Source organism: Podarcis muralis, chromosome 18, assembly GCF_964188315.1.
Source record: "Podarcis muralis chromosome 18, rPodMur119.hap1.1, whole genome shotgun sequence".
In the NCBI taxonomy this organism is placed as follows: Eukaryota; Metazoa; Chordata; class Lepidosauria; order Squamata; family Lacertidae; genus Podarcis; species Podarcis muralis.
The window spans coordinates 1,056,571-1,071,189 of NC_135672.1; the positions used below are offsets into that span (position 1 = coordinate 1,056,571).

Sequence of the window (14,619 nt, forward strand, 5' to 3'; positions counted from 1 at the left end):
GGGTGGCTCCTCCTCTCTCGCACATAGGTCAGGTTCAATAGCTGAGATTCCTGCCTTGGGGGGGGGGGGGGTTGGCTAGATGACTCTCAGGGTTCCTCCCAAACCTACAATTCTATGATTCTAAGTCCCCCCCCCCCCATTTTGTAGTTTTTGGGGAGGGTTTTTTATATTGTTGGCTTTGTGCATTTTTTGCCTCTCTCCCTACGCTGCCCCCCTATCCCCAAAATGACAGTTTACAAGCAGGTGAAAAGGATGCGGCCTCTTTAAATATGCAAATGAGCTTCCCGGGTGGGCTGGGACGGGGGGGGCGAGGCTAGCCCAGAAGCCGCGTTTGCTGGCGGGCGGGGCAGCCAATCAGGAGCCAGCCTCCTGTCCTCCTCGGAGCCCCGCCCCTTTCCTCCTCCTCCTCCCTGCAGCGCGGGGGGGGGGCAGCCTTTTCTCCTCCCCCCTTCTCCCCTCCCCCCTCTTTTTTGCGAAAACGAAAGAGGGGAGCGGAGCAGGTGCCGGGGATGCCGAGGGGCGGAAACAGGTCAGTGCATTTGCCCCCCCCCCCGGGCCTGGTATTATTATCACCCACCTTTTGCACACCCATGCAGGTTTTTTTTTTTGGGGGGGGGGGCTGCAGCTTTGCAAGAAAACTGCCCATGCAAGAATTTCAAAGATCGGGGGTGGCGGGGGTGGATCCGGCCACCCCCCGCCAAGACCCCTGTTTGCAATATTTAATTCGGGTGGGGGAGATAAAGAAAAACCCTAATTAGCTGTATCAAGAGGCGGACGCTGTGGGTTAATTTTTAGGGGGTGGGGGAAGCTGCTCCCAAATTTCTTGGTTCCGATTATTATCCAGCACAGACAGCGCCAAAAAATTAGAATCCCACCGTGGGAGAAAAACAATTACGGTAATATATATTTTCCATTGCATGTTTGCAGGGCATTTCATGAACTTGCCTGATGCGTTGTTGTGGCTTGGACGAAGGTGTTGTTATTCCTGAGAATGGAGAAGGAAGCTTCATAATAATAATAATAATAATAATAATAATAATAATAATAATAATAATAATAATAATTTGGAAGGTGCATTTCCTGAGAAAAGTGTGTGTGCAAATTATATATGTATGTGTGCATGTAAAAAAATGTCTGTGGGTGCTGTCTGTGGCCAAACCATGTCTGGCTGCGTAGCTAAACGGAGACAGGTCGAGATCCTGCAAAAATAAGGCAGTGATGGAGGGCCAACTGCACCTGAGAAAGGGGTGTGTGGAGGGGGCAGTTCAGGCTGGGTCAGGATCCCATTTGCAAAGGCCTGAAGTGGTCACAATGCTGCTGCTCTGGCTTTGGACCTGTGCCAACTCGTCCGCCTTTCTCCATTGCACGAGATGAGCAGCACCTGGTCAGGATTGGCTCCTCATCCTGCCCACCTTTTGGCCCTTTGCAAATGCCAAAACTGGTGTCAGAAGGACGGAGGTGGGGGTGCTTTTTCTGCAAGCCATCCTGCCAGGCGGCCAAGCACCAGTTGCTCCTTTCTGGGGAACAAAATGGGGGAAATAATAATAATAATAATGTGGTTTCCCCAGCCACTTCTGGGCGGCTTCCTGCAAAATACAAAAACATCCATAAAACATCAAACCTTAAAATGAGTGCAGGTGCATCCTCGAACCTCTTTTCCTTCCCTACTCCTTACCTGGACAGGTAATTTTTGCAGGAACCTCTCCCAGGCCAGATTTGCTGCAAGGTAGAAACCTTTGTTTTCCTTATCTCTCTGCCACCTGGATGGAATATATTTCTGCAGATATATATCTTCTGTGTGTGTGAACAGGTGGCTTTTTTGGGGCGGGGGGGGGAGAGACAGGACACCTGTCCCCCCAGGTGCGCAATGTTTGCTAGGCCCTGTCTGCAGTGGGGCGGTCAAAGGTCTGGTCTTGCCTCTGCAGAAGCACAGGCTGGAGTAAATATACATATATATCTTTAAACTGTCTATTCTTTTATTGGTAAGGATTTTCTTAAATCACTTTATAAAGCTGTTGTAATCGTAGGTGAAAACTGAACTGAAAACTGTAAAACTGGTGTGCAGAATAAGTCCAATTGCACATCGGTTAAAACAACCGATTCCTTTTTATTAGCGTTATCCAATGTAATAAAGGAATGCAAAATCATATAGAAAGTGCCGGGGGGGGGGTGTCCTAGTCCTCATAGAAATCTCAAATTACGCCTGATTTTCTCAGTGAGTGACTGGGACCAAGTGCTCAGTGTAAGATGTTGGGCTTGTTTCCCCCTGAGTTGCAATTACTATTTGAGCTGTCAAGATTGAAGATGAGACCAATTATATTGACAATTGGTATTGTTAAAAAACAATCTGTTAATTCTGGGCAACAAACGATAGTTTCTCGGATAAGGGTGATCAGTCCTGCGGAAATTGAACCCCTGAAATTTCGCACCAACTTAGATTCCCACCACAAGTGACATAGGATTGCAGAGTTGGAAGGGACCCCGAGGGTCATCCAGCCCAACCCCCGGCAGTGCAGGAATCGCAGCAAAATTGAGGGACTTTGTGGTGCCAGTACTTATCTTGGGGTCGCTCCTTTTGGGGTGACGGTCACTGGAGCATTGCGGGGGGGCTGCTTGTTTTATGACTTTGCTTTAAACAGATCTGTATCCTGAGGATCTGATGGAACAGATCTTGTTGTTCATTTCCATGGCAACGCCTCCCCTTGAGATAGTGAAATAAAACTGCATATTAAAATACAGTTTTGGAAGACGCCATCAACCCAGATTGGGAACTGGATCAGACCCTCACTCCTATGCGGAGGCTGAGGGGTGGGATCAGGCCCAGGGGGAGCCCCATCACGTCCGCCTCACAGTGGCCAAATACCCCACTAACCCTAGGGATTCAGATAGACTGCCTCTGGGCCTGGAAGTTCCATAATAAGAGCCAGGCTGCTGGATCAGACCCAAAGGAGACCCACTTAGCTCAGCCTCCTGTCCGCATAATGGCGAAATGCCCCATGTGACCTGGGAAGGCATATAGACTGCCCCTGGGCCTGGAGGCTCCATGAGGACATAATAAGAGCTGGACTGATGGATTAGTCCCAAAGGGGGCCTGTCTAGCCCAGCACCCTGTTCTCACAACGGCCGACTAGATGGCCCCTGGGTCCCTTCCAACTCTATGACTCTATGAAACCCGCATGCAGGATCCGAGCACGAGAGCCGCTCTTCCCTCCCGTGGTTCCCAGCAAATGGCATCAACAAACACCCTTCCTTCCTCCTTCTTCTCTTCCCTTCCTTCCTTTGGCCCCTGCAGGTTTGCCTCTCTGTCCGGCTTGGACATGTCAATAAGGCCAAGGGAGTCGCCTGGGGCGATTCCTTCTCCTTGCGCAAGGCAGGCGATCTCTGCCCCCGGCCTGGGGTCTCATAAGAAAGAGCCTGCTGGACCGGACCTCAAGGGGCCCCAGCTGCCCCGCCTGCTGCTCAAATGCCGCTAAGAACCTAGGAGTCCAGATAGAAGGTCCATGAGAAGAGCCAGATAGTGGGATCAGGGCCAAAGGGGGCACAGCCGAGGGAGAAGAGGATTCTGGACTGGAGAGTCCCCCTTCGGCCTGATCCCAGCAGTTGGGCTCCTGCCTTGGAGAGGGTTGGGCTAGATGACCCTTGGGTGTCCCTTCCAGTTCTGTGCTTTGAAAGAACTTCCTGGCAGAAAAATCCTTTCTTGGAGGTTTTTCAGTAGAGGTTGGGGGAGGCCATCTGTCAGGGATTCTTCAGCTGAAATTCCTGCATTGCAGCGGGTTGGACTGGATGACCCCTAGGGTTCCCTTCCAACTCTTACTATCCTTCAATTCCAAAATTAAATTGCAACCCTCCCCTCCCCCCCCCATTGCAGGATGTGCATTTATTTACTTTTTAAAATTTAATCTCTGGACGCCCTCCGGGGAGATCCCTTTCCCGCTTGTCGGAGGGTCTGGCGGCTGATATTTGTCACCGTTGCAAAAAAGGCAATTAACAAGAAGCCGTTAAAACACACAAATTAGCTGCGTTTGCAAGGGAGGTTGTGGAGCGTGGCTGCCGATCGGGACCACAAGGATTTTCAACACTCCCTTATCTCCACTTCTGTTTCTCTGCTTTCGGTGTTGCAGAAATACAGAAGCAAAACTGGAACTGGGTTCGAATCACCTGCTCTCCCTTTATTTGCCTGTGTTCCGCACCCCAGGGTGCTTTCCGGCGAGATCCTTTGTGTGCAGGAACTGAGAATATGAGCCTTGGGAGAGGGCAGACTTCCCTCCGGCAAAGGGTGAGTGGCAGGGCGGTTTTCTCTGCAAAATGCTCACTCCTGGGCCGACTTTGCAGGAAGTTGACAGTACTGGGGAGGGGAGATGAGTGGTTAGAGCAGGATGCCTGGGTCCTCTCTCTTTTAGCACGAGAGGAGGGGTGGCACGAGGTCTGGTTTGCAAATGTCAGCTGTTTAACATCTAGGGTGGGTCCTGGGTTCAGGTTCCAGCACCCGGCTTCAAACCTCAGTTTGCTTGAGGGCAGCAACAAACGCGGCCATTTTCTCTTGCAATTCTTCTGTTTCCTGCGCTTCCTTTTCTGTTTCCATCCGGCGCTGGAGGGTGAAACGGCCTGTGCAGGATGTCTGCATTTCAGGGAGGGGAGGAGAAGTTGTGCTCTCTCCGAAGGGGGGTAAGGAAGGCCAGGCGCCTGGGCTCCCGCCTGTCAGATCTGGGAGAGACCAGGGTTCGAATTCCCCCCTGCTCTCCTCTCTGCGCCTGCCTTGTAGGGTTGTTGTAGGGTCCAATGAGGAGAGGGAGGAGAAGAACCCCCCCCCCCGGAGAAACGCCATCAATAGATCAGTTAAGGAAAGGGCTTTTCATAGGGCTGTGGCATTTTTAATATCTGGATTTTTAAAAAATTGTGGGGTTTTTTTTAGTATTGTTTTAATTCTCTCACATTTCATTTCATTTCATTTCATTTTCCTATGCTGCTTTTCATTTGCATGGATCACAAACTGCAAACAATAACGGAACAGAACATTACTTTTAAATGGTGATCTTTCATATGTTTTTTGCGTCTTATTTATATTTTATTTAATTTGTCATAAGCCGCCCTGAGAACCAGCCTGGGGGAAAGGGCAGAATAGAAATTAATATAATGTAATGTAATGTAGAATCAAAGAGTTGGAAGGGTCCCCAAGGGTCATCTAGTCCAACCCACCTCAGCATGCAGAGAATGTGGAGCAACATTCCCCCCCCCCCACCTGCCCCTTGTTGGGGAACTTCTGCCCAGCTTGCACAAGAGATCTTCGCACGCTCCCTGGTAAAAGAGGATTGGGTGGTGGTGATAATGCCAAGGTTGCAGGTTCGATTCCTGTAAGGGACAGCTGCCTATTCCTGCATTGCAGGGGGTTGGGCTGGATGACCCTCAGGGTCCCTTCCAACTCTACGATTTGATGGGACAAATCCATGGAGCCAGAGAAGGCTATTGCTGGCTGTTAGTCACAGTAGCTCTGTTGTGCTTCCACCGTTTCTTCCTTGCTGGAAACCGCAGGAAGGGAGAGTTGCTCTTGCGTTCGAATCCTGCTTGCTCAGTTTCCCTTTGCGGCACCTGGTTGGCCACAGTGAGGACAGGGTGGTGGGCTACGTGGCCTGATTCAGCAGCCTCGCTCCTTGTGGGGCCTCCGGGCCCAGAGGCAGTCTATCTGGGCCCCCAGATCCTTGGGGTATTTGGCTGCTGCGAGGTCCGGACGCTGAGCTTGAAGGGTCTGATACATCCTTCAGGCTCTCCTTAGCTTCTTGTGGAGCCTCCAGGCCCAGACCTCGCTGAGGACTAGGGGCTTGTCTCTGGCGCTCAAGGCGAGGCAGAGCTGGAGAAGGCGGAGGCAGCTGCCGGTGGGGTTGTCGTGCCCTGAGCCTTCCTCGCACATCTTCCTCCCTATTCCAGCCTTCGTCAGCCTGAGGTTGTTTTGGAGCACAACTCCCACCATCCCCAGTTCGTCCCAGGGCTGTGTGTGTGTGTGTCATTGTTCCTGGTTACTTCCACTCTCTTTTGCATTCTAGGTTTCCAAAAGCTGAGGCGAAGGGGGCTTCCATCCCGGGCTGGCAGCATGTCTTATTTCGCGGAGCATTTCTGGGTAAGAAAATCTCCCTGATGTGCATGGAAAACTCATTTTGCCAACTCTCTCCTGATCTGTTTACACTGGTGCCTTTTCCCCAGGCGGTTTCTCTTTCTGTCTCTATCTGCAATTAATGACGCCTTCCCAGGATAAATGCGTTGTGCAAATAAGTCATATTTTATATTTGCAAACTGGGGCAACCAAAGGGAGGTGAATGAGCTGGTTGCAGCAGCAGCAGCAGCAGCAGCGGAATAGCGAGCTGCAAAAATGAAGAAAATGAGCAACGTGCGTCTGAGTCACGGCTTAGAGCAGAGGGAGGAACCCTGAAGGTTTTTGGTGTCCAGGGAGGTTGAGGCACACTTCTGCGTCTGGGGATATTTTCTTGGGGGAAATTGTCATACACAACCCTGGATGTGGGGGGTGTTTGGGGGGGTGGCACTTGTTGGGGGACGCCGCATCCTGCTCCTTCTGGGGAGCCTCTCCTTACGTTTCTTAAATGGAGCCTCCATGGACAGAGTCAGTCTACCTTAGATGGGCAAATGAGAATGGGAGGAGGAGATAGCTCTGACATTCTGTTTGCTACTGAGAGAAAGCAGCCATGGCCCCATTGCCACCCACTGGTGTCTAGGTGCAACAACAACAACAACAACAACAACAATAATTTATTATTTATACCCCGCCCATCTGGCTGAGTTTCCCCAGCCACTCTGGGCGACTCCCAAATCGAGTGTTAAAAATAATACAGCATTAAATATTAAAAACTTCCCAAAACAGGGCTGCCTTCAGTTGTCTTTTAAAAATAGGATAGCTGCTTATTTCCTTGACATCTGATGGGAAGGCGTTCCACAGGGCGGGCACCACCACCGAGAAGGCCCTCTGGCTGGTTCCCTGTAACTTGGCTTCTCGGAATGAGGGAACCGCTAGAAGGCCCTCGGCGCTGGACCTCAGTGTCTGGGCAGAACGATGCGGGTGGAGATGCTCCTTCAGGTATATTGGGCTGAAGCCATTTAGGGCTTTAAAGGTCAGCACCAACACTTTGAATTGTGCTCAGAAACGTTCTGGGAGCCAATGCAGATCTCTCAGGACTGGTGTTATATGGTCCCGGCGGCCACTGCCAGTCACCAGTCTAGATGCTGCATTCTGGATTAATTGCACGTTCTGGGTCACCTTCAAAGGTGGCCCCATGTAGAGCGCATTGCAGTAGTCCAAGCGGGAGATAACTAGAGCATGCACCTCTCTGGCGAGACAGTCCGCGGGCAGGGAGGGTCTCAGCCTGCGTACCAGGTGGAGCTGATAAACAGCTGCCCTGGACACAGATTTGACCTGTGCCTCCATGGACAGCTGTGAGTCCAAAATGACTCCCAGGCTGCGCACCTGGTCCTTCAGGGGCACAGTTACCCCATTCAGGACCAGGGAGTCCTCCACACCTGCCCGCCTTCTGTCCCCCCAAAACAGTACTTCTGTCTTGTCAGGATTCAACCTCAATCTGTTAGCCGCCATCCATCCTCCAACCGCCGCCAGACACTCACACAGGACCTTCACCGCCTTCACTGGTTCTGATTTGAAAGAGAGGTAGAGCCGGGTATCATCTGCATATTGATGGACACCCAGCCCAAGCCCCCTGATGATCTCTCCCAGCGGCTTCATAGAGAGATTAAAAAGCATGGGGGAGAGGACGGAACCCTGAGGCACCCCACAAGTGAGAGCCCAGGGGTCTGAACACTCATCCCCCACCACCACTTTCTGGACACGGCCCAGGAGGAAGGAGCGGAACCACTGTATGACAGTGCCCCCAGCTCCCAGCCCCTCTAGACGGTCCAGAAGGATGCTATGGTCGATGGTGTCAAAGGCCGCTGAGAGATCCAGCAGAACTAGGAAACAGCTCTCACCTTTATCCCTAGCCCCCCGGAAATCATCAACCAGCACGACCAAGGCAGTTTCAGTCCCATGATGAGGCCTGAATCCCGACTGGAAGGGATCCAAATGGTCCGCTTCTTCCAGGCGTGCCTGGAGTTGTTTGGCAACCACCCGCTCAATCACCTTGTCCAAGAATGGAAGATTTGAGACTGGGCGATAGTTGGCCAAATTGGCCGGGTCTAAAGATGTTTTTTTAAGAAGCGGTTTAATGACCGCCTCTTTCAGCGGGTCTGGGAAGGCTCCCTCACAGAGGGAATCATTCACCACCCCATGAAGCCCATCGCCCAGCCCTTCCCGGCTCGCTTTTATCAGCCAGGATGGGCAAGGATCAAGGAGACAGGTGGTCGGTTTCACTCGTCCAAGCAGCCTGTCCACATCCTCGGAGGTAACAGATTGGAATTGATCCCATGTAACAGGACCAGACAGAACTCTAGCACTCTCCCGCCCTGGCCCTGCTCCCACGGTGGAGTCTACCTCCTTCTGAATCTGAGCGACTTTATCTGCAAAAGACTTTGCAAAAGCATTGCAGGAGATCTTGGGGTCCCTACCAGGCCCCGGTGGTACAGGTGGTTCCGATAGATTGCGAACCACCTGAAAAAGTCTCCTGCTGCTGTTTTCTGCAGATGCAATGGAGGTGGCGAAGAAGGCCCTCTTCGCCGTCACCATTGCCACTTGGTAGGCTCGACGTTGAGCTCTAGCCCGTGTCCGGTCTGATTCGGAGTGAGTTTTCCGCCACCGGCGCTCTAGCCATCTCAACGACTGTTTCATCACCCTCAGCTCCGGGGAAAACCACAGGGCTGTCCTGGCTCCATGCAATCAGAGAGGGCGCTTCAGAGCCAGGCAGTCAATAGCCCTGGTTAACTCCGCATTCCTATGGGCCACCAGGCCATCAACATGGGATAAAACATCCCCTACCACTCTCTGGAAGCCAATTGGATCCATTAAGTGGCAGGGGCGGACCATCCGAATTGGTCCCACCTCCCTGCAGAGGGGAAGGGGCGCAGAGAAGTCCAGTTGCACCAGGAAGTGATCTGACCATGGCTAAACATTTGCCCCACCCCAAACAGAAATAAAATAATAAAATAATATAATATTTAAAAACAACAACAGCAACCATTCGTGGTGCAGCAGATTAAGAACACTTAACGCATTTGAAACCATTTCCGCCACTTGCTGCTCAGAGTATGTGTGCCTGTAGGCCCCACCCCTTGGGCCTGATGGGGGAGCGGTTTTCCCAAAGAGGAGCAGTGCAGGATGACCCAGGGCCTGGAAACCAAGCCAGATGAGGAACGGTTGAAGGAGCTGGGGATGTTTAGCCTGGGAAAGGGGAGACTGAGAGAGCCATCTTCTAACATCTCAAGGGCTGCCACATGGAGGAGGGAGAAAGCTTGTTTTCTTCTGCTCTGGAGGGTAGGATTGGAACCCATGGCTTCAACTTACAAGAAAGGAGATTTTGACTAAACATCAGGAAAAGGAAGGAGGTTCTTTTATTTTTTTAATTTTATTTAATTCATTTTATATACTGCTCTTCATCCTAAGATCTCAGGGCAGTTCATAAAATACAGGGTAAAAGTAAGTCAAACAAAACAGCTTCTGTTCCTCTCGAAAGCTCCCCTGCGCCTGTCCCCTGTCGGCAGCAGGATACTGGGCTGGGGTGCTCTGTTTGCTGCTTAGCAGCTCTGCGTCCTGCGTGAAGCCACCTGCCGACTCAAAAGCTCCGGGTTTGAGTTCAGGCGTGTTGCGGGTCAAAGGCCCTCCAAGCAACGTGCGCTAAACAAAACAAAACAACAGCTCCTCTCTGTGACTCCCGGGACACCCAGTGCCAGCCGCAAGTAAACAGAGCGGGCGTCAGGGTGGTGCCACCCGGGGGGGGGGGGTGGCAGACGCCATTGTCTGCGGATGCAGCTGGGAGATTCCAAAACAGCCGGAGGAACAGGAGCAAATCTCTCCTTCTGCCCCCCCCCTTTTCTCCTCCCCAGCGAGCCCCAGGGGGCAGAAGTGGCCCTCTCTCCCTCCTCAGAAGATGGCAGGGGGTTGGGCTGGATGATCCCTGGGGTCCCTTCCAGCCCCACAGGGTGGGTCAGGCTGAGGGGGGCAGGGCCAGCCCCCCTTCCCCAGCAAGCCAAACCCTGGCTTCTCCCAGGTCCCTGTGGAGCCCCACAATGACCCTGCGAGGTCGGAGAGGCTGGGAGAGGCTTTGCAGCCGGACGGGGGTTATTTGAACCCTGGCCTCTCCCAGGTGATAGTCCAGCACTCTAACCACTACGCAACATTGCCTCTCTTAGTTTGAACAAAACGAAAGCAAGGCTCGGATTATCTAAGCTGCTGGGCTCAGCAACGTCAGTGCAAAACCACTGAGCCGCACCCCTCCCCATAAGAAGGAAAGCCAAGGTGCCTGAATAAAAGGGTGGATTTCAAATAGGAAGGCCAGTAGTGACTACACTGACCGGCAGCAGCTCTGCAGTCCTTCATTCAGATTCATGAGGACTGTAAACTTTCCCTGTTTCAACAGTCTCTTCTCCGCCCTGGAGACTCCCTCTGTTTTTAAGGGGCTGGATCGCAGCTCAGCTGCTTTGAAGGTCCCAGGTTCAATCCCCAACAGCATCTCCACTGTGGGTCATAGAATGATATAGCTGGGGGGACACCCAAGGGTCATCTAGTCCAACCCCCTGGTATCTCAACTAAATCAGCCATGACTGATGCTGACAACCTGCTGCTGCTGGTCAAGGTCCCCAGAGGTCTGGCTGGGTCCGAAGCAGCTTCTGATTCTTCTCTTTAAGCCAAGTGTTTGTTCAGAATGATGAGGACCAGGATCTTGCTTTATTTTTAAAGGGGAAAGGCCGCTGGGGCTGTCCCCCTGAGTCTAAACCGCGTTGCGATGGAGCAGTGGTCCTGCTCACATCCCGGGAAGGCTTCCGACCCGCCTTCTCTCTTTCTGTGCCCTCCGGAACTCCCTGCCACAGGGCGTGGCCTTGCAACCACCTTGCAGGGCTCAGAAAGGCATGGAAGGATGCAGAAAAAGAATGCACAGGACCTGTTTTGTCACTCAGCCATCAACGCCCAAGCCGCTTCTGCAGGGAGGCGGGTTGCCTAGCGACCGCGGACACACACACCTTGCCATCTCCCCAGGAGGAATGCCAAGGAGGGAGATTTGCTCTGCAGGGGGTGGGTGGGGAGGGGTTGTGATTGACAAGGGACGGGGGGGGGGAGGCCCACCCCCAGAGACCCAGGCTCCACGCACAGAGTGGGTGGGGGGAGAGAAGGCTGGTTGGGAAGCTGAGCATTAAAAGGAGAGGGAGGGTAGATTTGGGGGAGCTCTCTCTCTCTCTCCATATACTATATCATAGAGTCATAGAGCTGTGGGGGACCCTGAAGGTCATCCAGTCCAACCCCCTGCCATGCAGATATCTCAAGTCTGCACACATTCCAGCTGGTCAACATCCTTGACCTGGACGTTATACTTTGGCGGATGCAGCCCAGAATATGCACCACCCTGAGCTGTTTCAGTGAAGGGTGGCGCACAGATTTAATAAGTCACATGAGCTTTTTTTGGCTGCTGCTGCTGCTGCTCCCTCACAAGGCAACTCGAAACTGGGCTCAACCCCCTCTCGCCACATGGCTATCCTGTTTCAAAATGCGCGTGCCGACGTCACTGGATGGCAACGGGGCAGCTGTCCGTGCAGAGGCTTCTTACCCAAGAAAGGACAAAAACTGCTTGTTGGCATTACCTGCACGGCAGGTGCAGGGAGGAGGCGTCCCTCTGGGTGTGGCTGTGGGAGTTGGAAAATACAGAGCATTTATTAATTGTGTTTCTGCGCTGACCTTTCCTGGGTGGTATGCTACAAAAACGCATCGCAGAATAACAAGCAAAACAACAACTTTGCAATGCATAGTTTTAAAAGCCACAGTTATAATCCGCCTGGTTTCAGCGTGAGAAACTCAGATATATAAACTCCTCCAACCAAGGTTACAGTTGCCATGGGGGGGGAGAAAGCTCCAAAGTCGTATTTTGGGTTCCTGAAATGTTGGTTCCTGGCAGGGCAGCCCCCCTTATTCTGGAGCCACGCCTCATTTGCTTTCTTGCTTTTCACTGCAGGGCGAGAAGAACCATGGCTTTGACGTCCTCTATCACAACATGAAGCATGGGCAGATCTCGGCAAAGGAGCTGGCGGACTTCGTGCGGGAGAGGTACTGACAGCTGGGGGGGGCAGAGCTCCATCCAGTTCCTCCTTGCACACCCCCCCCCCCAGTCTGCAAACCGTCACCCACTTATCAAAGCACCAATTTCCTACTGCCAGTTTGCTCACAGAGCCCTGGTTTGCAAATCTCCCTGACACTGCAATTGGGGGTAAACTTTGCAAGAGCTGAGCTGCTGGCCTGAAGGAGATCTCTTTGCAAGACCTCTTCTCCATAACTCGCCCATAGCTTGCCTGAGGTTTTTGTTTCCTTTTGGCAAAGATGTTTCATTTCATAAGATTTTTTATGTTGTGATTGGATTTTGCAGCCAAACTCCCTAAGTCTGTTATTGGCTGGAGAAGAGTGGATGGAGGCAGGGATCCAGTCAAAGCAAGGCAGATCTTTATTTTTCTGCTGCAACAGAGATCCCCACCCTCCTTGCAAGGAGGCACCGTGCCCTGGGATCTTTTGATAAAGGGTGGTATATAAGTTGAATAAATAATAATGAAATAATTTCATTTTGTGATGTATACAAAACAGATGTTATAACAGCTGGGAAATAAAATGTGAAGAAGAGCCTGAGCACAGGATAGAGGGGCTCATAAAATCGTAGTGTTGGAAGGTTCCCCTGAGGGTCATCTAGTCCAGCCCTCTGCAACGCAGGAATCTCAACCACAGCACCCGGGACAGATTAACGCTCCCAGCATCAGCACCCCAGCAGATCTCGCTTCTCTGTTTGTGGAAGCTTTGGATCCAGCACAGAGCAAGCGAATCATGGAATCCTAGAATTGTAGAGCTGGAAGGGACCACGAGGGTCATCTAGTCCAACCCCCCGAAATGCAGGGATTTTTTGCCCAATGTGGGGCTCGAACCCATGACCCTAAGATTTAGAGCTGCCCCAGTTGCACAGGGCTTAAAATAAGCCTAAGAAAAGAATATTAGTCTTCTTGGATTTATCAAGCCTAGTTGCAGATTTATAAAAGTTTCCTTGGGTTGATTCAACAGAAGCAAAGAAACCTTTGCAAAATTCATGCGAGGTGCTTGTTCATACCCTTGCAATTTCTCTTAAGGGGGAGAAATCTTGCAAAGCAAGGAAAATCTCAGGTGCTGCTCTTTTTTTAACCGACCAGCACCCCAAACCTGTGTTTGGGAAGCCTCTGTTCCTGGATGGGGTTTGCAAGAGGGAAGGAAATGGCTTTGCATCTCCTCCAGTGACCACTGGGGGGCAGAGCTGCCCTTCTCTCGATCCCAGGTCCCAGCTGGACAGGTGAATCACCCAAATCAGTGGCCAGGTATGTTTATAAGTGGGTAGCTTCTAAGTGCAGAATCCGGCCTGGGCTGTGTTTCACTCTCCTTTTAAGTAGCATCAAGCATCTTCCTTCAATTGCATGCCAACCCCCCCCCCCCCCCAATTTTCTGTTCTCCAGTGCTATGTCAGGTAATCCCGCCCATTCTCTGTTTTCTGGGAGGAGCGAAATTATAAGAACTCGATCCTGTTCCTTTTTTGGGAGATGAAAATAGCCATAAATGGTCAAGGGATGGTTGGAGCAATTCTTCCAGGAGGGACTTTTTGGTTCAGAGAAAAAGCAAGGAAGAGGTAGAAGTTTATAATGGGAGAGAGAGAGAGAGATTTTTTACAGATTAGTATAAAGAAGAAAAAAGAAAGAAAGAAAGAAAACACAATATATCAGCAATAGTGAAATGTTATTAAAATAGAAATGGGATTACTAAAATATATAATACATAGATAGATAGATGATATAGATAGATAGATGATAGATAGATAGATAAATAGATAGATAGATAGATAGATAGACTTATTGCATTCCTTGTGTATAAGCAGAGGCTTGACAAGGAGTGCTCTGATGGTGTTTCCTGCTTGGCAGGGGGTTGGACTCGATGGCCCTTGTGGTCTCTTCCAACTCTATGATTCTATGATTCTATATGTTTCAATAAATACTTTCCAAAGATCACTAAATTTGTCCATAGAAAACCTGGAAGTGTTCCGTTCCGAGAGCTGATCAGAGCCCTGCATTGCATGGAGAAAGTGGAGAGAGGAAAGGATTTCTCCCTCTGTAGAAAAAGCCTAAACTGGCAGACGCCCCACGAATGTTGGAATATTCAGGGCAGATAATTCATGCAGCATGCAGTTATTAACTGTGGAACTCCCTGCCACAGGAGCCAACGTAGGTGGCTTTAAAAGAGGGTTCCTTGTGATCCACGAGGGCTTTCCAGACATGTTTGGGCTCTTCGAGATCCCGCTCCGGAACCCTCCTTATTCCTCCTCTTCCCTCTTCTGCTCCTTTCTTCTCCGCAGGGCGGCTGTAGAGGAGACCTATGCCAAGTCTATGGCCAAGATGTCCAAGATGGCCGGAAACAGCACTCAGCTGGGGTGAGCCCTAGAGAACAGAATCGCAGAGTCGGGAGGGACC

General features: G+C 51.3%; 1 protein-coding gene across 3 annotated transcripts in view; it reads left to right on the forward strand.

Annotated features, from left to right (window-relative positions):
• The first annotated feature begins 407 nt into the window (after positions 1–407).
• The window catches only part of FCHO1 (FCH and mu domain containing endocytic adaptor 1), a 41,801-nt gene continuing 27,589 nt past the window's right edge, over positions 408–14,619 (forward strand). For 2 of the 3 annotated variants that reach the window (XM_077921898.1, XM_028713616.2), the window contains exons 1-5: positions 408–529; positions 4,122–4,276; positions 6,039–6,112; positions 12,108–12,199; positions 14,505–14,579. In XM_077921898.1, coding sequence (XP_077778024.1) covers positions 6,086–6,112; positions 12,108–12,199; positions 14,505–14,579 — 194 coding nt within the window. In that variant the 5' untranslated portion in view covers positions 408–529; positions 4,122–4,276; positions 6,039–6,085. The remainder of the gene's footprint in view (positions 530–4,121; positions 4,277–6,038; positions 6,113–12,107; positions 12,200–14,504; positions 14,580–14,619) is intronic. The other variant, XM_028713617.2, reaches the window with a different exon arrangement.